The sequence below is a fragment of the Ixodes scapularis genome, unplaced genomic scaffold, assembly GCF_016920785.2.
Source record: "Ixodes scapularis isolate PalLabHiFi unplaced genomic scaffold, ASM1692078v2 PGA_scaffold12__126_contigs__length_90152505, whole genome shotgun sequence".
Classification (NCBI taxonomy): Eukaryota; Metazoa; Arthropoda; class Arachnida; order Ixodida; family Ixodidae; genus Ixodes; species Ixodes scapularis.
Genome location: NW_024609838.1, coordinates 75145351 through 75171212, shown reverse-complemented (window position 1 = coordinate 75171212; position 25862 = coordinate 75145351). Strand labels below are relative to the sequence as shown.

At 45.3% G+C, this 25862-nt stretch overlaps 1 protein-coding gene across 1 annotated transcript in view; it reads left to right on the top strand.

Moving 5' to 3' along the window:
• Positions 1 to 25862, top strand: part of LOC115324995 — a 67123-nt gene that overhangs the window by 23037 nt on the left and 18224 nt on the right. The window contains exons 2-3 of the mRNA XM_029985691.3: positions 21640 to 21779; positions 25499 to 25842. Coding sequence (XP_029841551.2) covers positions 21655 to 21779; positions 25499 to 25842 — 469 coding nt within the window. The 5' untranslated portion in view covers positions 21640 to 21654. The remainder of the gene's footprint in view (positions 1 to 21639; positions 21780 to 25498; positions 25843 to 25862) is intronic.

Below are 25862 nucleotides of genomic sequence, written 5' to 3'. Positions count from 1 at the left end.
CAATAAATCAATGCAGATTAGACCTGGTAAACTATAATGCACATGAAAATGAATGTTTGCCACACAGTCATGTATCAGTCAGTGGCTCAGATCTCAAAATACATTTGTATTGAGGAACATTCTTGAATAAAACTTCTGGGCTTCGAATTCAACAGTTTGTACTTCCATAAGGAACACTGTATGGCACTGATTTTTTTTGTTTTTTGTGACACATCAGAAACAGCACAACACTGTCATCCTTGCATACCTAACAAGAATTTGTATTTTTTTTTTTAGCATGGCATGTGCTATTCTAATGCCCATACAGCCTCCTTTAACAAAATTTCCTTTGTATAGCTTTTTATTGGTTCTTATTTAGCTCGCACGACAGATTCGGTACCTTGAATTCTCACTCGGCATCAACAGTTTTATATATTAATGTAATAGCGAAAGACAAGATGTATGGACTTGAGTATGGTTCAACAAGCACAGATGTTGAGAAAAGTACTGAGGAAAACTCAAATGTAAAAAAAAAAAATAAGCTGGAATGTGGATACAATTATGGACATGGTCACGAATACACTTAGCAGATTCAATATAAAGAATATGTGTTAGACGCACGCTCAAAGAAACCTGTTGCATCATTATTCATTCAAATTACTTTGCAGAACCCAGCGCTGCAGTCTCAGGTGGGAGTTCGCTGGATGAGTCTACTGAAAATGAGTGTAGACGGAAAAAGCAGTTTGATCTGCGATAATGAGCATTACATAAGTGACATGTCATTGTTACTGTTACAGTGCCGAATGTTTCAAACTGCCAGTCGTATCATTCTGCGAGTTCCATCCGTATATTACAGGGTTTGGCTCTCTTGAATTCTTTGCGAGAAAAATTATGAACTCGAAATGTCTAGCGTAGTTCTAGAAAAACTACTTCCAGAATCCTAACTCAGCATCGCAAAAAGAATATAAAAAGTTTCTAGAGATAAGGTTAGTGCAGGAGTTGAATAAACTAAATACTTAGTTTTGTGAAACCATCTTGACGTAGTAAACGTATAAAGTTCCCCTAGGTAGAGCTAGTCATTACGGATGATTGTGCCCATTGCATACCATAAAAATTTAATTTGCGACCTACAATATTTACAGACTCAACCAACTCTCAATAAGTGGAACACTTGGCACTAAAGATTGGTCTCACCATGACTGTCTGCAAACATCCATATAATAATAAACCTATGCATTTCAAGAAAATATTTGGAGCGAGCTGTTTAAACTGCCATAACACTTTTTAACACTAATAGAAAGCCTGTAGTGGGCCACAACTTAAGCAGTTTTTACTTCATTATGAAGGGCAATAACAAATATGTGAAGCTTAAAACTAGGCCTGCACTGAATTGCTTTCTTAAGTTGAACGTGCTATGCTTGGTTCAATATATTATCTTTGCAGAGCTGACAATGTGCAAGTTCCCATTTTTTTTATATTTCACATCTCCCGACTGCTGGGTGGGGTAGGTACATAAGATTAATGACACCAACGTAACACAATGATTATTTTAAGAATTTGTTTGGGTATGGCACTAGCGAAGCCATCTGCGGGAAGTTATTTCTGCGACTCCATCGAACCTACATCCGTGGGCTTTAAGTTCACATGTGAATCATGTCTGCAGACGCCTTTTTGTAATTGGAACTCAAACCAACCCGAGATTTGAATGTTTTTTGCATTTTAGGCTTAGTAGTGCTTTTGCTGTTTCACTTCAAGAATAGGTAAGAATGCTTATTTCGAGTAGCATACCTAACACTTGGTGGCATGAGGACTCCCTTGTCGTGATGCTAATCGAAAGACACAGGCAGGGAGATACTGTGATGCTCTTGTTGCTGGGATTACCTCCCCCATGGTCCTGGCCGGACCACAGAAGAAGATTGAGTCCAAGCTTGTGGCCACTAGGATCTCCAGATCTTGAGGCAACCAAGTAGCTGGAAATAAAAACAAATCACAATCAAGTACTTGGCAGAGCTACATTAGAATGGCTAGCATATTCTTTCGTGATCAGCACATAGATCTTTTTGTTTTTATACTTTGTATGTGCACCTATTAAAAAACTGCTCCTTCACAGCCACAGTCATAAACACACCCCAGGACAAGGCCACACAGGCCTTGAAATGATGGGTACCGAATTAAGGCGAATGATCAAATGCATTCATTTAACCCTCTTTCATCCCAACCAGGGAGATTTCTGTCAAATATTCACATTTAACTCTGAAGACTATAAAAAAAAACTACTACTGCAATGCAGAGCCGTATAGTGGGAGAGTTTAACCAGTGGGTGTGGTGACAAAGGTGCCGGAGAGGAGGAAAGGGAGGAGAGCGCCGATGGAGGGAGAGAGAAGGCAGCAAAAAGGAGACGACCACTATTTTGACGCAACGCTGTTGGCGCGAAGCACTGCTGAGGCTATGTGTCGTCTGCTACTGGCTTAATTGATTTTTGCCTTTATAAAACTTTGCGTTTAAACATGAAGAAACTTCTTTCTTTAGGTTTTTAAGCCACCGAGGAATAACACTGTATTATTTTATTGCCAAAGCCTGCCAAATAAAAGCAAAGGGCAGGTGTCTGGATAGAAAGAGTTTAGTTGGCGCACCAAGAGGCTAACCAATAAAAGTGGGTACCACTCTGCGCAAAATGCCTAAAAAGCGTGCATCTCTACTTGACACTAACAGCGGCACACACTATCTATTTTACTGACTAAAGGGTACTAGATCATTATTTTCAGCTAACTAGTCAAAACAGACAACGGCTAAAAAAAAAAGCAATGGCAAAACCAACAATCGAATTCACCTGCTCTCCAGTAGCACGACATCTATAGAAAGCAGACCTGCAGAATGAACAAGCAGTCTAAAGAAAAGTATGTCCCATGTATAATTTGTTTCCATGCTGCAAAGCAAGTGCTGGAAAGAGGTTTCACGACATTAACAAAATTTCTTGCAATCAGTTGAGAACAAGTTAGAGCAGTGAACTTGTCCTTGCCCTTGCCATAACGTTGTTGCCCATGGAAACTCAAATAAATTTGTGAATAAAAACAAAAAAAGACTAACCTTCATAAAAAAAAAATCTAACTTTCGCAAAGAAAAGTTATCTTGAACAAAATATGCGAGATACAGTTGTACAGCATCCATTTTTGTGCTGAACCAATTTTGAGGCAAATCTGCGACAATGAAAAGAAAACGCCCGAGTACAATTAAGGGAAAGACAGAAAGGATGCATACCTACAACAAAAAATTTAGAACGACCACGGGCAGGGACCTCTGGTGAGGCTCTCGGAGTGACTCCCTGCAATGGGCCTGCGAAGACCAGAGAACAAGATCGGTCAGAGCTTGCAGCCATAAGGTGCTTCATACCATGAAGTTTCAGAAGTAGCTGCACTTGGAAGCAAAGTGCATTTCATTTCTCTGCAGAATGGAGAGTTTAATAGCTAGTATGCATTCATAAGGTGATACAGTCACGAATGCAGATTTTTCAATGCAGCACTATATCACCAAATTGTTAACCGTGCCGGGCAACACTAAAAACCGGGAGCATTATTCCGAACTATCTCAGTTTAAAGTTAACCACGGCAGAAGCTGCAAGCCATGTGACCTTCTAGTTGGATGCCATGGTACGTCGAGCTTATAATCATGTCTCACACTGTTTTTGCTGCAATGGCTTGTAGTGTCAAAACTGGTCCAGCTTAAAAGAGATGCAAAGTATAGACGTTTGTGAGTGGGGCCCTGACCTAGTCTTCAGCTACATTGCGAGGTAGGACGTTCCAACCGGGATGTTTGCTGCCTGTAACCACACGACCAGCTTGTGCACAGCGATCGCTCGAGCCGAGTACATGTCCTCGACAGTGCCATTATTTGACAAGCAGTTTTATGAATGTTAAACATGACTGACTTGCAGAGAGACTGCATCTCAACGACTAATGACTTGGGATACCTAACTGAATACTGATATATTAACTGAATGCAAAACAAATTACCTGGCAGGCATTAAATTTATCAACAGGGTGGGTTGACTCCGCATTAAGTTGGAGTCGATGCGTCAGGCACGTAGCCAGGATTTTGTTTCAGGGGGGGCCCCCTCATGACAAAACGCTGTATGAGGGGGAGGGGGGAGAGGAGGACCCATGCAAAATGGAAGATATCGGGGGGGGGGGGGGGGGGGCGGGCCCCATAAGCTTCCCCCTGGCTACGTGCCTGCGATGCGTAATAGGACAATACAAACAAAGATATGCCTTACAATTCCTTTTGCACCCCCAAAATGATGTGTTTTTGAAGGTAAGATACACAACGTTCTTGATTCAGAAAGTGCCCCAGCTGTACCTCGGCTATTCTACCTCAGCATATGCAGTAAGGGCACTCGCCAAGCCTATTCTCCTCAGCTCTGTGCAGGTTAAGCTAAGTTAGAGTATAGAGGTACACGCTCACTGACAGCATGAGAAAGGCAGGGAGAAGTCTCCGTTGTTCCACCACCAGCCCGTCTGCTACCTTCGATGACGTTTCAGCGCCTCATGAGTCTGGAGCAAGCACATCTGTCCAAAGTGGGGTGAAAAGCACAAGCACATGCTGGAGGACGCCCAGCCATTCTCTTTTTGTCATCGGCTATTCTACATATTTTAGTATGACATATTTTTAAGTGAGAAAGAGTATTGCAAATATGCAGTCCAACTTTGACCATAATACAGAAGTCTGATAACGATAACAGTTACCATTCACCATTTTCCAAATAAGTGCTCCCACCTATCGGAACATCTACACATGTGGTGCGTGAGTGGGTTCAGGACTGAGACGCTAGAAAATGAAGCGCTCACAAGGCTTGTCTGGCCCTTCCAACCATGCGGGTACATTCATCGCAAATCCCAGATTTTTAGACAATGATTTAGAATAAGCAAATCTTGTCTACGCCCGAGGTAGAACATTGAATTGTGATTCCCCCATATTGTGCCAACCATCCTTCAACCTGCGGTACCACCTGCAAATGAACTATGTTGTGCTGCGGCACGCGTCCATGCTGCCTGCTTGAGAAGAAAACCACTGCTCGTGTTGAAGACGACATCCCACAATGTACAGGCAACAATGTTTAACGAACTAAAACAAAATTGATATCATTCAATAGACACAGATAGGCTTACAAAGTGTCGACACCATGATTGTTGTTGTTGGTTTTACTCCTGCATACAAACATAAGTGACTTCCTCTTTCCTCCGATGTACAGTAAAACCCCCTTATCTTCGTGGCCCCTATTTCTTCTCGAATCGGTCACAGAGGACATAATCGCAGCCATTGAATTCTGCAAAATTAAAGGCCGCGAAAATTAAAGGTTCGCCAACATTAAAGAGTTTACTGTTCTTCCGTGTGTTACATAATGTTAACATTTCAAGGAGGCTGAAGGTATTGGTTTAAGGAAAAATTGACCTATGAAAAAAAATGCCCTTCTCCAGGTTAGGCACGCGAGGTTCTTTTGCACTACCTATAAGGCGGCAAGCTTGTTTCGGCAGAGCTTTTGGTTAAACGGAGTCACAAAAGTAGCTATACTTGGAGTCAACCATTTTGTGCTGCATTATAAAGCTAGAGTAAATTCCACTGTGCTTCTGCACAGCACTGTTTGTTGCGAGAGCATATGTGGTTTAGTGTTGCATCCCATTTGCATGATCTAGAGAAACTAGCGCTGACAGAGTTAGAGCACTAAAAAAAAAACAAAAAAAAAAACAGCCGACTGTGGAAACATTGAGAGATGCACACATGCGAACTGTGCATTTCTTAAAAGTGGATTCGAGCAAAGGTAAAAACAATATCTATAATTACGGCGGCCATACTTGCCTTTCCCAAGCACGACCACTTTTCCCTCGGTAGCACCATCCAGTAAGCACCAGCAACATGCCCATGAGACGCCGCCGACTCATGGATTGAATGACGACCCGCCTGAGGTCTTGGAAGGAGATCCGGAACACTGCTTTAGGCCAGATGTTGTATCTGGAGGGGGCAGGGACTAAAAGTAAAAATTAACAAATTTATCTGAAGCGCTACATTCCTATAGCATAAACTCTAGGATAGCAGTAATTTTTTTTTTTGAGGTCAGTGATGCATTTTAATTAAACACAAATGGTTGGTTTATAACTTTATATGATGAACCAGCAGCCCCTATTTTCCTTAAGTGTAACGGAGTGTCTAACGTTACGTCCGACGGAACCCGAAATAAAAATTAAAGTTACGCCCAACGTAACTGTCAAGCATTCGAGTTGCGTCCGACGTAACCCAAAATAAAAATTAAAGTTACCGTATTTACTCGAAAATAGGTCGAACCCTATTTATTGGATCCACCCAGAAAAAAAAAAAAAAGAATTGAAATATAGGTCGATCTTTTTTTTTATTTTTAAGAACAGGGGAAATTTTGGGCAAAAGAAAGAAAAAAACCTTTATTTGCATCTCTCAGCTAAATCACGGGGCGATGCCAAACACTTCATCACCGTCAGAACTTCTGGACATGTTATCATCGTCCCAAGCTTCGTCAGCTGGGTAGACATCCTCGCAAATTCGCAGCAACACTTCACTGACACCGTTGTAAAATGACGACAAGAAACGAAAAAAGGTGCGAAGCGACGGAAGACAAACTACAAAGACGCAAGCAAAGCCGCCGTGTCGCCATGAGCAACACGCGAGCCGAGCCGCCTCAAGCAACTAACAAAAATAACATCTTTTTTTTTTTTTGTGCGCGTTTGCGAGGATGGAGGGTAAAGTGCATGGCGCATCGCGTTCCTCTCCTTAGCCGTTGCCCAGCAAGGTGAACGCTAGAGGCGCGATGTCGAAATCCGACGCCCGACCGGCCACCGCGGGCGGCGAGCCATTTCGGCAACCAAAAGCTTTTTGAAACAAGAAGCGGCGCGGCTCTACGGCAACGCCGGCTCGGTGACTCGATAGCTTCATGCCTCCGGTAGGGTCGCAAAATTTGGTCGCGAATGTAGGTGTCGAAATTCTTTAGTCACAATTTCCGAAAAGAAAAAGAAGAAGAAGAAGAAGAAGAAAAAAAAAAGGTCGATTTATATTGAATAAACACGGCAGTCAGCCGCGCGACGAGACACACATTATGAAAGCGATTGGTGCGAGCGACCGAGGCGATGAGCGACGTTTTCTAGAAGCCCAAGAACCGAGCGGCGCAAGCAGCGAGAGTGAGAAATCTTCGGCGCTCGGCGCCGGCTCTCGTAGCTTCTCGCCGTCGCTCGTCTCGTTGATCGCTATATTGCTAACATGCCGTTCAGAAAGGAGCTCTAAGTGCTTACCATTGCATTGGGACCAGCCTCGCATCCAACCGTAACCAGTCTTTTTTTTTCTTAGCCGCCCAGGTAGGAGTTAACATCGTATGTACATACACCGTTTTCAAGCATGGCTCCTCGTTCATTGCTCGATTTACATTTTCGGCAAATGACCGCAAAGAAGCACAATTATTTTAGTTCAAAATTGTCACGAACACTTGGCACGCATGCTTATACTGTAGCGCACCTAACGTAATTTAAAAGTAGAACGAAAACGGGACGAGATTCGCTTACCGTTTCACGGATCCTAGGCCTAACGGCCGTACTTGGAAGTCGCCTGCGGTCCGGCGATCGGACGAGTCGAGCCGGCCTGACGCAGGCTGACCACGCCTGGTTGAACTATGAGAGGTGCCGTCCAGTTGAGAGCCAGAGACGCAGTAGAAACGGACCGCAAAACATCTGTCCCGTAACCGTAAACGAGCCAACGAACCCCTACTCCGCTCTATCTTCGCCATCTCCGCGACGACCGGAAGTGGAAGCCGCGAAGCTAGAAAACCCGCGGCAGCGGAAGCCACTGGGCGGAAGCTTTAAGTTTCGGTTTCGCTTTTCTCCAACGCAGGCTACGGTCGCTACGGTTTCGGGCTGGTGGGTTTGTCGGGTTTGTGGCTGGTTGCGACGACGCGAGGGGCCACGAAAAGACGCCAAGTTGGCCGAGTACGAGTCACGGCCCACGATACGAGCAACGGGCCGTTTGCCGCTGTCGACCGGCGATGAGGTATCCGCGGCTTGGTGTCACGATCGGTTTGTTGCCGTGCACGTTGACTCAAAGCTCGAAGTTATGCAGTTCCGTTCCGGCACCAGCCGCACCACGTTTTCCGGTGCATCGCACGTGGAGGCCTTTCGACGCATTCAGTGAACGTAAAGATCGTGCCCGCTGTCTTCGGTGCTGTGGAAGAAGTTGGGAGACGGAAGGCGTTTAGGACTCCAGGCCGGGCCGCCGGTTCACTCTGAACGAGAGGCGACGTGTGTGTGCACGCTTTGAGGAAGCCTCCGCGTTTCGCCGCGCTAGACCTCGCCGATCGCGACCAGACCAACCGGACCCCGAGTCCGAGAGGCTCTTGCGGAGCCAGGAACTGCACCGAGGTAGGAGCTGCTCGTTCTGCGCTACCATGCAGTGCTCTACAGTGCTCGGAGCTCTCGGTGTCATTCGTGCTTGCACCGAAGCCTTTGTGACCCCTTCGGACGCGCAAGTCGTACTTCGCAAAGGTTTGGACGGGGCCGCCCTCACCGAGCAGCTCCGCTATATTCTGCTTACTTATGATCGCAATAAAAGCTTGCGTTCTCGGGAAAAAAATTGCGGGACCGCTCTCCGCGCCGCCGACGAGGTTGGCCGCCGCCATGTTCTCAGCTGTTCACTCGCTCCCGCAGCGAGCGCCTTCCGATAATCCTCCCCGTTCCAAAATGCGACGCGCTTTGCGCATTATGCCGTTTACATGACCGCATATTGAATGCGGCAACTGGATTCAATACGACTAAGTCGCATTCGTGTAAACGTGGCTTATGTTCTTTTTCGACATGTATGGTGTATGTAACGATAGCGGTGGTGAACGACGGACGTTTTTGTTGGAAGATGGCGGTCGTCTTTCTGCATGTATGATTTGGTTATACCGGTGGTCCCGTGGTATAAGCGTTTTTTTGGAACGACGGCTGTCGCCTACGTCATCGGACGCAAAATCATACCAGCCACACCGAATCATATCGGCAAGCAAAGTGGCTGCCAGTATAGACAGACCCGGAGCCATAGCGGTGCCGGTATCTCCAGTTATGCAGAACGCCAAACCAAACTAGCTGCATGCGTAACACAAAGAAATTACGGTGGTGTCATACCAGAACTGTACAAGCAGCAGGTTTGTTTCTTGTACGTTTTTCCAATAGGCCATCCACGCCGTCCAGGCCCTTGGGGGTCGGGCTCCTTTGAAGGGGGCCCGAGGACGTCCGCCGCCGCCACCAGCCGGCCACTATCAGCCTCGATCGGCTACCGAGGGTGCCGACGGCTCGCCCTTGAGCCGCCCTCGGCCGCCAGAGTCTGGTAGCAATCAGGCGGCGGCAGAGCGGGCCCCCACAGTCTACATCTTTGATTATGTGGCTCTTACTTATAATGAAACAGACCATAGTTGTCAGTCTTCTGGAAAATTATTATATAACTAAGAAAATGGCACGTAAACGTAAAAAAAAAAAAAAAAAAAAAAACGCATAGGCGCACTTAATAAAAATAATTGAAATAAAAGAATTGATTATAATTGTGGTTTCAAAGGTTTGAGTGCCCCAAACGCTATAAAAGTGAGCTCGGTGCTTTGCATGGCGCGCTTGTTCCAGTGGGAGATCGTTGAGCGCACCAAACGCTATAAAAGCGAGCTCGGTGCTTTGGATGGTGCGCTTGTTCACTGGAAGTGTAGTTCAAGACAGTATGCTCGCACGTGTATGTTCCGCTTCGCTCGCAGGATAAAACCAAATACTTTATTGCTAATGTATTTAGTGAAACAAAGCTTACCTTCTGTATATGTGCAATGCCCTCAGTTCTCGCGTGATTACGCGCTTCTTTATCATTATTGTTTTCGTTTCCCACAGCGATTCAGTTCGTGTTCTTTTGTGTGCTACATGAATTGTTAGAGACCAAGGTAACCCAAGAGCATTCTTTTTCGGGAATTCTAAAAAAAAGAAAAAAGAAAAAAAAAGAACTTATGCAACTTGCTACGTGTGACACAGCCAATAGAAAATATTCTAAGCTTCACATATGACCGCTTGCCTAACTAAACATTGTTTTATGTCAAGAACAATTGCGATCTTATGAAATCACGTGGGAAAAACTCGTTCTAAGCACGCGACCGTTGGAATGCAGTGAATACTCATAATCGGCGCCGAGATGATTGGTGGCCGTCAGCAGGTGGAGTTTTTCTACCAACCCAGAGTTAGAATGTTTCCTTCTTTCTGTTGTAACCAATCAGGAGACAAGTTACACCACATCTGAGGGTAATAAATTACTATGAGCATTAAAACACAATGACCTGAGCAGTATATGTGTACAAGCTTTAGCTTTTGATGCACCCTTAACTTTCGACACGCTCAACGCTAGTGTAAAACGTAGGGCTGTTTCATTCTTAATCAGCGTACCATGTGCGTGCTTAAACTATTTTTTATACAACGTCTAAGCCTACCCGTTTGCATCGTTTTCATTTTTGCACACCACTAATTGCGCGCATGAATCACCAAATTAAGACTGGCACAGGATGTCCCAAACACAATTTACAGGGTTGTCGTTTTTTTACCGCAAAAATAAACTACGCATTGCCTAACGCTAATTTTCCGCCCAAAGGTAGCGCTAGGTCACAACGAGATGCCAAAGTTTCATCCCGAATGACACCTTATTCAAAAGTTATAAGTGATTTTCTGAAAATTCCAATGGGAAAAATGAAACCCATTTTTGCCTGTTTTTCGTTTCTGGTGCCCATAGAGCCCCATGTATTCAAAAACTCCGTCGGCCGCTATTTTCCCATTGAACTTTTCAGAAAATCACTTATAATTTTTGAAGAAGGTATCGTATTGGACTGAAACTTTGACATCTGGTTGTACCTCTAGCGCTACCTATAGGCGGAGAATGAGCGTTCGGCAATGCCTAGTTTATTCTTGCGGTAAAAAGAAACCCTGTATTTTTTCTTTTGTGACACCCTGCAAGTTGCTTAAACAATGAGCAAAAGCTATCAACAGACCCAGAATCTTTGCCTGGTCAGTCATTGCATTTATCACCGAATTCGTATTAAAATTAATAATTATTCTTTATTGCTGTGAGTTTACTTTTAACCTCGGCATTTTTTATTATGACCCCGCACCAGTCCTACTTTGGGTTTACCAAACTCAACATCTAAACCTGAGTGTTATTTTTTGTGTTTTTCAGTCTCGTGGTTTGGGTCAAAATAAACACCCAGCTACCTAAATGAGACACTTGACCGCCCAAAAAATAGTCTTTTCTTTTAGGTAGTTAATTCCTCAAGCTAGAATTTTGGAAACCAGACTATGACGTCATCACGTTTTGCTGGAAATCTACAAAGATCCAAACACATGCACGATAAAAGGGCCGGCCCGTCATATTGCCGCCCGGAGAGCCGAGAAAGCAACGCTCGGTCACGGACTTCTGAAAGATTCCCGTTCATTCTTGCACCAGACGTAACTTTCGCCCTGTTTTCTTGTACTCGAAAGTGCCAGTTCATCCTCGCCCCGAACGCGCGACGCTCGAACCTTCTTTGCCGAACTTTCGAGGTGGTGACGTGACGCACTCTAGATTAGCAGCTGCCAGCGACCTTGTCGAGTCAGTCTCGCTCTCGCTCTTTGTTACGCTGCCGAATCGCCGCCTGCTTTTCTGCTGCCTCGACGCTCTTTGTTTACTTTTTAGAGCGCAGCTCTTAGGGGCCCGTTTCCAGCTTGAGCGGCGTCGGCGTCGCCGTTGGCGTCGCCGTTGGCGTCGCCGTCGGCGTCGCCGTCGGCGTAACCGCGCCCCTCCCTCTCCTCCTCCTCCACCTCCTCCTCCCCTCCTCCTCCTCCCCCTCCTTCTCCTCTTCCTCCCCTCATTGTGTAGTATGGTCCGGGCGGGTCACGTGACCTCGGGGGGAGGGGGTCACATGACCCGTTTCCAGCCTGTGCGGCGTCGGCGTCGGCGTTGGCGTCGGCGTCGGCGTCGCCCCTCCCCCTGCTCCTCCTCCCCCTCCGCTCCTCCTCCTCCCCCTCCTCCCCCGCCAAGGTCACGTGACCCCGGGGGGTGACTCCCCTCCCCCGCCGAAGTCACGTGACGACCCGCCCAAGGTCATGTGATCCCGTCCCCTCGAAGTCATGTGACCCCCCGGACCTCTCCCCTCCTCCTCCTCCCCCTCCTCCTCCTCCCCTCATTGTCTAGTATGGTCCGGGGGGTCACGTGACCTCGGGGGGAGGGGGTCACATGACTTCAGCGGGGGGTCACGTGGCCTCGGGAGGGTCACGTGACTACCCCCTCCCCTCCCCTCCCCCCCAGAGACAAGGAGGCGGAGGCGAGGGGAGGGGAGGAGCTTGAAGGACGAGGAGGTGGTAAAGGAGAGGGAGGAGCAGCAGGAGGGGAGGAGGACTGGCAGGCATGATCACGAGGGAGGAGGAGGAATATACCCTCCACTCCTCCTCCTCAAGAGCTGCGCTCCAATTCGGCGTTACAGGAAGTTGTAAACGGCTTTCACTTTTTTTTTGTTCGGAACAAGTTCGCCGATTAAACCTTTATTTTTCAGTTCACTGTTCGTCCTCTCGTCACCTTCATTCGTATCAGTATAAATCTGATCACATTGTAATATGTGTCATTGGCCTCTGAAATCTCCGATAACGGCGCACACGCAGTCTTATATTTTTCAACGCGTCGGTAGTTTTGTTTTGCAAGTGTCTCGCCAATTGGCTCAGGACGATTTTCGCGTTTTGTTCTGCCTACATTTGCTGGAGACGTGAGCTCGGAGCGTGGCAACTGGCCCCCTTGCACGAGAACTGGCGCAGCCGTGCGCGTTCCAAAGAAAGCTCGTGCAGAGAAAACCAAGCAAGGGACCAGGGATGTCAAATTCTGGATATAGAAGAATATCCAACTGTATCGAAGCGCCACCACACACGATTTCTCGCATTGATGTACAGGCCTGGAAGGCGATCCCACCGCCATCTGTTGGTTCAGAATCATACTAACCGGGGGTGGGGTTGCACCTTAAGCGAGGCTACCAGTTCAAGAAGGAAGCTTGACACGCGACATTCGAGACACGAATATTTCGGTGACTTATACGTAACGTAACTTGACGTGAGAAAATGGGGCATTGTGAACCAGTCTTTAGGTCCAGCTAGCTCCTTCTTTTTGACAAGACGACGAAGGCATTAGACTCACCTTATAACCGAAAAGTTTCGGTTAAGGTTCAAGATATTTAGGCAGAAAAACTCCCCTTTTTTAAAATAGATTGGGGGAAAAATTTTTGTTTAACGAGTCAGCCGTTGTGGGCAGCGAAGCACTGTACCGCAGCGAAGGTTAGAAGCTCGAGCTCATAGCATTGGCAGCTGCACTTGGTGCACGAGTGCTTGTGCTTCCGGGATGTGCCCTAGAACAATGAACTCGGGCCTGTAGCCTTTTCTGCGGTACAACATCAGGTGAAATAGAGTAGAGACCTTGCTTGTTGAGTCCGGCTACGGCCGCTGAGGTCGGTGGCATCGTTGTGGTTGCTTCTGAAATCCGTGGATTGAGCGGCCTTCACCGAGAAGTGTAATTTCGACTGCGAGTATTTTCTCTTTCTGCTTTAAGTCGAAAAGCGCGCGAACAGCGTGTCGAAGTATGTTTGTTCATTTCCACGGCGAAGCATCCGAGCGGTGTTGGCGACAATGAAGCCATCGTAGAATCCCGTGGTAACATACACAATACTTTCGATTGTTTCGCATGGCGTATTTAAATTTATTAGGTTTCGGCGCACGCACGTTTTGCATTATTGAAAAAAAAACTTTGCGAGCAGGTTTAGCATCTGCACATTAAAAATCAACTTTGCCAAAGCAATTGGGCAATGTGGAGAAAATACATGACTTCGTTACATGATTCTTGCTCACGTCACCATCGAGGCATCACAGCGCTCCAATCGGTCCCGCTCGGGGCTAATGCTCTAGGAGAAAGTAAGCCTTACTACCGAGAAAATACACTGGCGCCATCTATCGGGTAGTCCTGGAGCACTTGCGATTTGTGTATATTTCGTGCTTTTTTGCGCATCATAAGCTTTAGAATATTCTGACGGTCGCGTAAACGACCATTTCAAAAATAGAGTACGCAAAGAGCGACCCACTCTTAAAACCGGAACGCGTGGCCGGCGCTCCGCGCATCCCAGGCTTCAAGAGCTCGCGGAATCTCGGTGTAGGCAGTGCTCGCAAAATCCGTGCCGTGGCTGTCGACGCGCAGCACGTCACCGCCTGTGGTACCTCACTGAACCTTGACTATACTTCTGCGGGTGGCGCTGCGTGCATCGCCGCTCACGCATTCCGGATTTCCCTTTGAGAGTGGACCTCTCTAGATTTGATCTCACCCATGCCACAAAACCTTCTCTAGTTAAATGTAGTACCAGGGCGACTTCACAAGTCGAGCTAGCGTGCCATAATGTTTTCTCGTTATAAGTAATCGGCAGGGAGTACTTATAGGGCTGCACAACATACTCGGTTGCAACCAAACACACGTTTGTGAACCAGCTTTTAGAGGGCGCAGTTTGACTGCTCCTTGGAAGAACGAGTTCTTATGAAGCAATGCTCTTCCATCGAAATTGTACTCCTACTCCCAATGAGAGACAGGGTTGAATGCAGAAGTTTTGGCGAACTTCACTTAAACCTCCCGAAGATAACAAAAATAGCACAGAAAAAAAACTGAATACTTTTTTTAAAATTCGTACGTAACTCTGAAGTTGTTGGTAAGTTGAACTGTGATATTTTGTGCTGCCACTTTTGTTTTATTCCTTTTACCCTCACTGCCTAAGACGTTAGAGAGGCGGGTGGTAACACTAGGTATATAAAATAACTTAGTGCAAATAATAGTAGTACACTAAAAAAAAAAGAGAGAGAAAGAATAGGTAATAGATCTACAATGTTGTAAAAGTCAATTTCGGTTGTGATCGGCGGTTTCCGCTGGTGCAGGACGGCATTTCTTTCTTCAGATGCAGAGGTTGAAATGAGTAAAAGAAGGCATACAACAAAATGAATGACCTCATGAACGTGCTCTTGCCAAGAAACGAACCGGACTCGGACGGTACTGCAAGTTAGTCGCGCAGGTGGTAGCAAAAACTTGTAAAGGAGACAGACGATAGAGTTTACTGATAAGTGGTTGATTTTTGGTAGGTAAAGGATTAATTATTTGAGCCCAAGCTCTCAGTTTTCTTATAATTATTCAATATAAACCTGACATATATGTTTTTAAGGTTGGCGGGAGCTTGTAAGTGAAATTAATAAAGTGGATTCTAGAAAGTTCACAATTGAGGTGAAGATCGTGAAACTGAATATAAATATTACCAATAAACGGTAAATGCGCTGAAATTCAATAATGAACAGAACAAAAACATTGTTTCATTTTTATAATTCCATAATTTTTTTAACTTTTTTCTTTGAAAATACTTGTTGCAAAGTCAAAGTTTGTTAGGCAGCTTCGTAACCTTGCATGTTTGGAACAAACTGCACGAGATCTTTCGTGAAATTTGATGACACATTTTTTATGTTTTCAAAATAAATGTATTACCTTCTAACGATTTATATTTATTGAACACATTACGAAGCAAGATGAAAAGTTGATTCTAGGTCCACTGTTGCTTAAGGCATAAACGCAACTGTACCATTAATTTGACTAAAGTGAGGTGATTTAAGAAAACCAAAAGACGCCCGCTTTTTGGCTGCACAAAACAAGAAAAGTGCACCTACAAGCACTTTGTGTGTCACCGACACCAGCATGTGTTGTTTCAAAGCCTATGAAACGGATATCAGCAGCGAGCTAAACTAAAGTGTGGTTTTTAAATGCGAAAGCATTTAAAAACTAGAACCTTGTACAGTATAATGTATTGGGTCAGAGGTGATTTTGAGAAGTTGCGTAGAATATTACATGTTTAGTAGTTTTTTCACACGACACTTAGTCTGAGACCCGTCAAAGCCACAGTGGCTTGTGTGGGACGAAGCCCGGCAGTCGGCTTCATGCTCGTAATACTTTTTTTTGTGATACCCTAATATTATATTTTGCACACACACACACTCACAAAAAAAAAAAAAAAGCAAGCAGAAAAACACCGACAAACCTATTGTAAGAAGTGGGGCTTTTCATAGCCGAACTTCATTAGCAGTAATAAACCCATTCGTCCATACAGAGCCTCAGAGTTTGGTGAAGGTCAGCGGTTTCCTACCCCGCGCAGACTTGTAAGGCTCTGGATGGATAAGTGGGTTTAGAACAGTGAATGAACTTCGACTATGATAGTGCGTCGACGGTGACCGTTCGATGCAGATCCGAGTGAGAACTGCCTACGCGCTGCCGCCCGGGGCCCACTTCTTCATTTTTCCGAACAGTATCTATCCAAACTTACCGTGTGTTATTGATAAGGTATACTATTTGAGCGATGTGAGTGAAAAAAATAATTTGAATGGAGAAAATTTTATAATAAAGTACGTTGTTTATACGCTATAGGTATTAGAACGTTCAGCGAATAATTAGTTTAGTCGGAAATATATTTACATTTGTTCATTTGCTCTGAACACCATACTTTGCCTCATGCAGAGACAGCGTTTAATGTAGCGCATAGGTCGAAAAGGACAAATTCAAAATTATTGCAAACTATCATCATCATACCTTTTGGAACCGCGATATTGTTTTTGTTACATCGTCCAGTTCTGGACAAGGCGTTTCTGCATTTGACTTGGTTTTCATGATAATAAAACAATTTATTTGTGCACTCAACGGGTTGTTGTCTAGTTTCGGTTTAAAAAGGAAAAGAAAGGCGGCCGCGAAATTCTGGAAAGGGAACTGTCAGCATCGAGGCCGCAAGACTCGTAACTTAAACGCCGACGAACAACTACGGCTTTCTGCAGGGAAAATAATCCTCTTAGCGCTCTCCTCTCCTAAGCTGCGAGGGGCGCCAAGTTGGGGCAAGGTAAAAAGTGGACACGATATGGGAAAGAAGGAGACGGGCAAAACTGGAAAGCGCGAAGTGTACGTCGGCCTCTAAGCAGTGATCTGGGCCACCCAGTTTAGTGAACGCGGTCTTTATCGAAGACGTTCTCTGAAGGGTTCGTACTGGGCTTGCAGCAGGTGATCGTATTTCATTTCTAAGACTCCCACTCTGCCGGGACCATTGTTTCTAAGTAAGAAACTATCGGTGCAGGGACCTTCAAATATGGAGGAAATTTTATAATTGATCATGAGCGCACTAGATAGCGTTTCCTTTTGCATATGGTTTATTGAAGAGTAGTTGTATTATTGTCGCAGTTAATTTCCCGGAAAACGATGTAGTCATCAGCCAACAAGTTAATGTGAGAAGGAACGCAAGAAAGTCAGTTGTTACTGCAAGTAGCAAAAAAGTAGAACACCTAGCAGAGACCCTTGCTGTAGACCGGAGTTGATACCGCTTTTCGGAACGTTCCGTTCGTATAGGGCGGCTAAAAAATTATCTGTCAACGACTATTCCCCCTCCTCCTCTAAAATACAAAAACAACAACAACAAAAAACAACCACGAAAGAAGTTTGGGGACCAGATATAAGTTCATGCTACTTATACAGTGATTGCCTGGTACAAACATTATCAAACACTTTCGAACCACAAAGTTGGCTAATAAAATGTGCTAAAGAATTGCGCTTCGTTTGAAATTAAAATGGGCTTCGTGCGAAAAAAGTTTTTTTTTCGTAAAATTAATGTTGTTAGTAGCAAAGCATACATAGAGCAGCGGAAGAAGACTGATCAAATTCTTTTTTACACTTCCAGACTGAACAATTTGCTTAGACATTAAAGTCAAATTTGGGGGTTTTACGTGCCAAATCAACGGCGGGCAACTGGCACGCCCCAGCGGCGGACTAAGAATTAATTTCGACCACCTGGGGATTTTTTAACGTGCAACCGAAAGCTCGGTTACACGACGCCTCCGCTATAAGCCTCGGCCGGGACTCGAACCCGCCACCTGGGGATCCGTAGGCCGGCGCTTTGTCTCGGGGCCACCGTGCTCAAACATTACGAAGTAGTCGTAGCAATGAGTAAAGGCTTTATTTTGAAAACATTCTTATTCATAATCGAAGTAAATTTGTAAGAGGCTTGGCGAGCGTCAGTCGAAGCGAGTTTTCGTTACCTATAAACATACTTCTTTTCTTTTTTAATAGCGACCTATTGAGAGTGCTGCACCGTGGCCTTGGGACATTACGGCTAGAAATGACAGTGCGAGTAGGAGTGCATTTAATAACTTTTTCATTGACTAGCCGTGAAAAGGATTCACTTAATGTATATTCTACGATTATCAAAGCTAATTGCAAATGTATTAAGGGTTTTGGTCAGGTTATTGATAATTGTTTTCAAATGCTCATTTCGGTAGCTTTGCATAGTTTTTCTTTTTATGGTTTATGGTCGCGAAATGTTATGTGGAATACAATCAGAGAATCATTTTTCAAGCAAGGTACATATCCAGCGCCTGAGGTAGGATCAATGTCAGAGATTGGTGCGAGGTCAAGGGTAAATAGTACGTTGTCCTCGTTATTTGTTTCACAAGTTCTTTGAAGAAAAAACATAAAAAAGCGTCGGATATACTTTATTAAAAAAGGGGTGCACACTGTAAGATTCACAATTACATACTCTATTTGAAATGTTAAAATCTCCAGACAAACGTAACGGTAACATGGAGTAGCGAGGTGAATTAATGCTAGCCACATCCTGTTGATCATTCATACAGCTGGGGAGGGGGGGGGGGGAGAAGGGGAACGGGAGCAAAAACAAGCGCGGACGATATTTACTTAATAAATAGAATTTATTTACAGCGTATTCTTCAGAATATTGTCCAGAAATTATATCTATTGAAAGTTTAGGCCTCCTTTGAGTTAGTAAAGCAGATATTTGTGAAGGTGTGCTACGCATGATACCTTTTCCCGGTGTACTAGGCACCAGGTGCGTAATATTTACAGAAAATTTTTGTTTTCAATCTAAATTTGCCTCTATGGACTATAGAACGGAACATAATACACTGTGATAGGAAACATTTAGTGATAGCGAAAGGTACGCCATATCCTTGTCGCTTAGGTCTCGCTTAGCAAGGTCTCGTTTTGCACCGTAATATAAGCATTTATGTATTGACATGAGCACAGGGCCTCTGAGACTAGATGCTTGTGAGAAATGTTACGATACCGCCCTTGTCAATATTGCTTGGAAAGAGAGAAGACGACAAATTCCAGATATTTGAGAGAAGGCAATGTTATTAAACAGGCTAGCTGGATAACGTTAGACATGGTTATAAACCAGATACGAACGAACGAAAAGCTGAATTTGAGACGTTTGCGTATGTAGTCTGTTCGTTTGTCTCATGTCTAAAATCATGTGGAACTTGAAAGAAATTTCGTGAAGTGTTTCTTTGGTGTCGAGGATTGAATTTCACGAGTTCTTGAGTAAACGGCTTTTCTAGTTTTTTGTTTTTTTTGCACGACTACGGTGCCTGAGAGGCGTCTCTGACTTGTGTGTCTACCGCGTCCAAAAAAGTGGTCCCTCGATTTCCGCTTGATGATGTCACAAAAGTCTCCCCCTGTCGCCGCCCGCGGTTCTAGCGGTGGGACAGCAGCAGCCGTAGTTTATCTGGCAGACGCCTGTTCTGCTGCAGGTGGCTCTCCATCTTGACAGTCCACGGAAGCTTAGGCAACCGGAGTGTGGACGCTGCGGTGAAAGCGACACTCGAGTTCCCTGGTGTGATTATAATGCAATTAAATGCAAAGATGTTGTGTCCTTGTCGTTCGTTCGTCTCTGGTTTCTCCTTTGTCCCTTTTGTTCCCCTTACCCAGGGATTATTTTCGTCATTCGTAGTTCCCTGGTGATTGTTTTTCCAGAACTTCTACTCCCAAACACCAGGATCGCGACATGCATAGCATGACACTTCGGCCGTCGTGATGTCATTTGTTGACATCTCGGAAAACACACCAGTCGGAGACTCGTTTCAGGCCCCACAGGTCACACTAAACATAGTGAGCGTGTTTTAACATTGAGCCAGGAACACGGAGCTTTTCGGACTGTCTGTGCTACGTTGCCTCGTTAATGGACAACTGAGCGTGGAAGTGCGAGTGCCCGGATGGCTCGGGGCAACATCCAACACCTGTTAGAGAACTGGGCAGAATGACTGTATTTATTACGTCACCTAAAGTGGCAAACGCGTGGCACGGTTTGGACACGAGTGCAGGATCTACGTTTGGCTGAGACTGCTGTCCTAACTGATTGAAAAGGATTTTGAGCCGAACGTCTCAAACAGAGCAGCCCTGCGTAATCGCTGCATAGCGTTTTCCTGTTTAGATGACGTAAAGACAATTGATGATTTCGGCGTTGTTAGGTGTTGGATCAATGTAGCACTATTGCCGCGCGTGCAGAATCCCTGTCGCAAAAGTTCCGTGTCATTAGCCCCGCATCTCGAGATCCCCGCGCTCGATGACTCCGTTTCATATCTCCTGCGTGCCAAAAGCCCCGTCCTCACTAGCCGTCTCACATTCCTGTTGCGTGCTTTGTCCGGCGTTATTCGGTGCAGCGGGGGCGGTGCAATAGGGGCCGGTCACTACGTTGCGCATGTATCATTTATTGGGCGCGTGCTAACCTACCCCGCCCACCCGTTCAAGCCTCTTCGCGACGACACTCTGCGGCGGGTCATTATAAGAAATGGTAAGCCGCCTGACCCACCCGTACACGGCGGCTGTCGATAGGAGTTGAGTCACGGGCATCTGAAACTGGGACTTGTGAAGACGGGGCAAAAAGAGGGCGTTTCGTGCGGGGCATTTTGTGCGGGGCATCTGAAAGGGAATGTTGAGATTGGGTACTTTCTTTTACCACCAGATGCCTGGGTAGTAGTAGCAGTATGCGCTTTGCGGGGGGGTGGGGGGGGGGGGGTTGGGAAACCAACATGCCTGGGTATGGTTCTTTGTGTTTTGTGCAGTCAACACAACGTAAAGAAAAAAACGCGATTAATGGCCGGTTCACGCAGCGCCGTTTCTTTGCGTTTTCTTATTTTACACATAAGTCACCGAAATATCCTGTCCTTGTATCGAATGTCGCCTGCTAGGCATTCTCCCTGGACTGGTAGCCGCGCTTAACATGGAGCGTGGATGTCCCGGTGACTTTTAGCTTAAGCAGACGTAAGCTTTTGGAACATTACGTAACGTAAGAAAATGGGGCTTGAGAACCAGCCTTAACCCGTTTCCTGCTCGATGTACGGCGTGCAAGTTCATCTGCTGGTTGCACCCCCCGTGCATTGGTTTGCACTCCCGATTCGTCCCCGTGCTTCCGTTTTCCTCCGAGCAGTGGCGGCGCGCGCCTGGGCACCCGATCATCGCGCGTTGCCTGCATGATCTTTATCTTGCCTTTTGATTTCCGTGCTCCTGCTTGCCAAAGAGGCATCTTAAAACACTTGATTGCCGTGCATACTGCGTAACCATGCGACCTTCAGTTTATGTATTCATACTGTTGTTCTTTAAGATGATTGAATCTGGTACTACCTCATAATCTCCTCATGGAGTACGGTAGGAATGAAAACAACGTTTTTAGCTTGACAGTGGCGGTGATAGAAGCGTGCGTGATTGGCTTTTGTAGGGTGACGCTTATTTGTCTTTACATTTTTTTAGCATCTGGGCCACAAAATGGACGCAGCGACAAGGCTGATTGTTATTTGCTGTTTTCTGTTGACCGGATATTCTTTGACGCCAGCGTCAGCAGACAATCCCGGTGGACGTCGTAGCTACGGAGATGAACTTAACAAAGACAGGTAAGCTCACCAAACTTCGTATGAACTACAGATGCAATGCAAGTCGATACGAAGACGCTCAGATGTACTTGTCCGTTATTTTATTTCTCCATGTCTAAGGGCTTAGATTGTTTCCTAACCAGCTCGTCAGTATACATTCCCTGCTTGCAGGTATAGGTTTGCTGATAATGGTTCGAATTAATAAGTGCTCTCCAGTTCAACTTTGTATGCCATAACTGCGCTGTTGGTTACCACTGGGACGCACAACTCAATGTCAATTAGGAATGGAATTAACGGCTTCCTGCGGGAAAAAAATGTTGGAAACCAAGAGGCCCCGCATTGCCGCTTTGTTGCTTCGAATTTCTTCATGTTTGCTTTGCTGTAAAGCTCCTGTTCAGGTTTGTACGAAAATTGTATCCTACAGATATCGCAAATATTTCACGATATTGTGTTGCAGTTTCTTTTTCGTGTGTCTTGCTTTTTGAAAATGGGGTGTAACGATTTCTACACCTTTAATTTTTTGTCCAATTCAATGGTTTTATGTTTATTTTAACACAATTTGATTGACTGTATTAATCAACAAAGCCTTCACCAAGAAAGTCGTAAACGTAGAAAGATGTTTGAACAGCAGTAGAGGCTTTATTACACGACGTTTCGGGAAGAGACTTCCATTCTTCAAGTGAAGGAAAGTCTATTCCCGAAACGTCGTCTCTTCCCGAAACGTTGAAGAAGGGAAGTCTCTTCCCGAAACGTCGTGTAATAAAGCCTCTACTGCTGTTCAAACATCTTTCTACGTTTACAATTAAATTGATAAGACGTAAGCCCATTTTTATACTTTGGCAATATTGTGCTAAGAATAAGTCCTCCACGTGCATCGGCATAATGCAGGTACCAGTTGTTGCTTTCAATCAGTAGTTTTGATGAAAGAGGGTGAAAACCTCGCCACGAATAAAAAGCTTTTTTGTTCTTGCTCATATATTCTTCCTCTACCTTAGACAAGCAGGCGTAACTTTTTCAGTTTTATGTAAAGTGAAAGCAATGCCAGGCGACTGGTGGTGACGTAATGCGATTCTACGGGTTAGCCCTGCTTTCCAATGTAGTTGCCTCGACAGTAGAGAAATATAAATCAAACAATAACAAAGGTACGCTAGAGACAATAGGCGTTTGATGAACATGAAGGTTGCAATGTTATTGTAATAAAAAATTATCACGTAGCGAAGAATCCTTTGTTTCCTTAAGTTAGCTGGGGTGCCCTTGTCCATTTTAAGGTCTGTTTTCGCAGGTGAACGCACAAAAAAGCGGACTAAAACCGTAGCGTCATGGCGCACTTTCTGCAGTTCGTTGGATATGTGGATGCGCGAATAGTGGTTCTAATCAAATCGCACTGCGACAGTAATTGACTTCATGGTTAGAGTTAAAAACTACAACACTTTGACGTTCATTCAGTCATGATGCTAAAGTGACACTCTGCCACTGAATTTGAACCTCCGTTCTCTAACCCCTGGTTGGATTTAGAGGCAACAACATCCGCAGACAGCGTTAAATGTGGTGACGCTATACTTTCCACGCTGTTTGAGTTGCTCGTTGACTCCTAGCGTTGGCTACGCTCTGACGCTCGCCATCGTGTCTAATGATTTGCATCTTCCGCTGCGTCATTTCTTTCGTCGTTGTGCAGTGCCTACAGGGTGTTACTGAGCGCTATTTGCGTGTAAAAAAGGTGCATAAACAAACAAACGAATGGAGTGCATTGAAACTCTTTACAAACGTATCTTTGATGGCGGATATATCTTGTTCAATTTTTATGTGTCGGTTTCGGGCAAGAGTGTTAAGCCTAAATATATCTTTTTTTTTGTATGCACAGGGAGGGAAACGGTAAAGAAACCATCTGGCTGATGCAGCTAGTCAGACATACGCTCAGATCCGCTGAACCTGATTGAGAGTGTTCCTTTCAAAGAAGATAATACATTTGCTTTATGTTGTGCCATCTGGGGGTAGCAGTGTCCACCGGTCAGACTTTTTTTTACCGTTTTTCTGCTTTGAATATATACAGAGTCTTTCTTGTAAAAGTGATACAAATTAGAAAAAAAAAAAAAAAAAAGAAACAGTCCTGAAAGCTACACCTATGCGGTTTGTGAGGCGAGTTATACGACCAGAGAGACATAGCATAGGGGCTAATCATAACACTGAGTCGGCTATTTAGGTAACACTTGTTAATTAACATTCTAATGAGTGAAAATAGACGTATTGCTCCAATTAGGAACTTGCTGAGCATCACCGAAAACTACTAAATCGGTAATTTTCGGAAAGACTTCGAGCGCGTGAGGAGCGCAGTAGAGCGCTAAAGTTACCACACGTGGAGCACGTACAGGGCTAGCGGTGGAATAGGCGGCCGCGCGATTTTTCCTTCTCATTTCATAGCCCCAACCATGCATGTAGCACGAGTGGTGCCTTTAGTGCACTACTGCGCTTCCCACGCTTTGAAAGTCTCTAAAAATGATTGTTTTAGTGGCTTAGATTTGCGCTCAGCAAGTTTATAAATGGAACCCTATGCTGATGTTCACTAATTAAAAAGCTAATTAACAAATTTCACATAATTAACCGACTGATCGTTATGATGACGCTCATATAGACCATTCCATTTAATGCTCTCAGGGCGGCGCCATTTCGTTCGAGCGCAGCGCCCTCTCCATGCACCCGGGAAATTCAGCGGTTTTGGCGGGGTAAAACGAGAGAGAGAGGGCACGTGCCCGACTCCGCTAGCAAACGACAAACCGAGAGGTTGCCATTCTCAAGTTTCGGGCTGTACCGGCGCGCTGTACCGAGCATCGAACTCTTGCTCGTGGCTGACGTTATGAAGTGGTTCGCGTTCTTAGAATATTTATGGCTATTCCAAAATCAGCCTACAACGCTCTGTTTTATTTCGGTAAATGATCAACTAGCGTATTTGTGTCCTACTACTTCAATAGCAGTGGAGTCAGCCGGCAGTACTACCACCAAATAGTGCGTGTATTGCGGCAGGAGAGCACGTTTTTATTTATTATTTCAGACTTCTACTCATGGTCGCTAAAGGCCTATACCAGTACGAACGTTGTATAGTAAAAAAGGTGCAGCAACCGGATTTACTTTTCGCCGGATGGACCGCCCGATCTGACAGTTTTCCTTTTTTTATATGCACGCAGGTAACACCTTTGCCTGACGACGCCAGGCGACATTGAGGAGATAAGAGTATCCTGCATTGTCCGCGTGCTCCTGCGAGGGGCCATACAAAACAGTGCACATTATTTTTTTCAGCGGGGTTGTATGCAAGATTACAAAACCGTGTGAAGTCTTGTTCACACACTTCCGACTTCTTAAAACCGAACGCCTTAAACCTTCTTAAATTTTCTTGTGACGACAGAACACACTGGTACGCAAGCTCCACCTATGCGGTGACCTTGAAATTGCATTTCACTAGAGCAAAGGTCTTGCGGCATTTGGGAGGTGAAATCTACGTACCGACTATGAGAAATGGTCATTTGTAACATTAACAAAAGCTTTTAAAGAAAAAAAAAGAATAAGAGAAAAAAATGGGACCGTTAAGTGTACCACCGCTACCCGAAAGGTGGCACGAATGTGTTCTCTCGTCGTAAGACATTTTATGTTCTTTCAAGGCACACGGTCCTAAGATGTCGCAAGTGTGTCAACGGGCAATTATGGTTTCCTTAAGTACCTCCAACCACTGCCTTTCTTTCTCGCGGCAGACAGCAGGTCTCCGAAGTCAACTTCGTGGACCAGGGACAGCCGGCCACGTTCATCTGTTCGGCAGTCAGTTCCAAGGCCATGAACGTGTCGTGGACTCACAACGGTACCCTGCTCCAAGTGGCACCAGGGCCACACGGAGATGAAGCAACGGGAATCGCTGGCGATTTATCGGTGGTCACCCGCCACGAGCCCCTCAAGTCGCCGCCCGGTGGGGTGTTGAAAACGCTCACCCGGAGCCAGCTGCGTCTCCATCGCGTGTCACCCGACGACGCGGGGGTGTACGGCTGCGAGTTCAGCGATCACCATGGAAGCCTTTCTCGGAGCAGCCGTCTTATCGTAAAACGTAAGCACGTTGAATGCCCG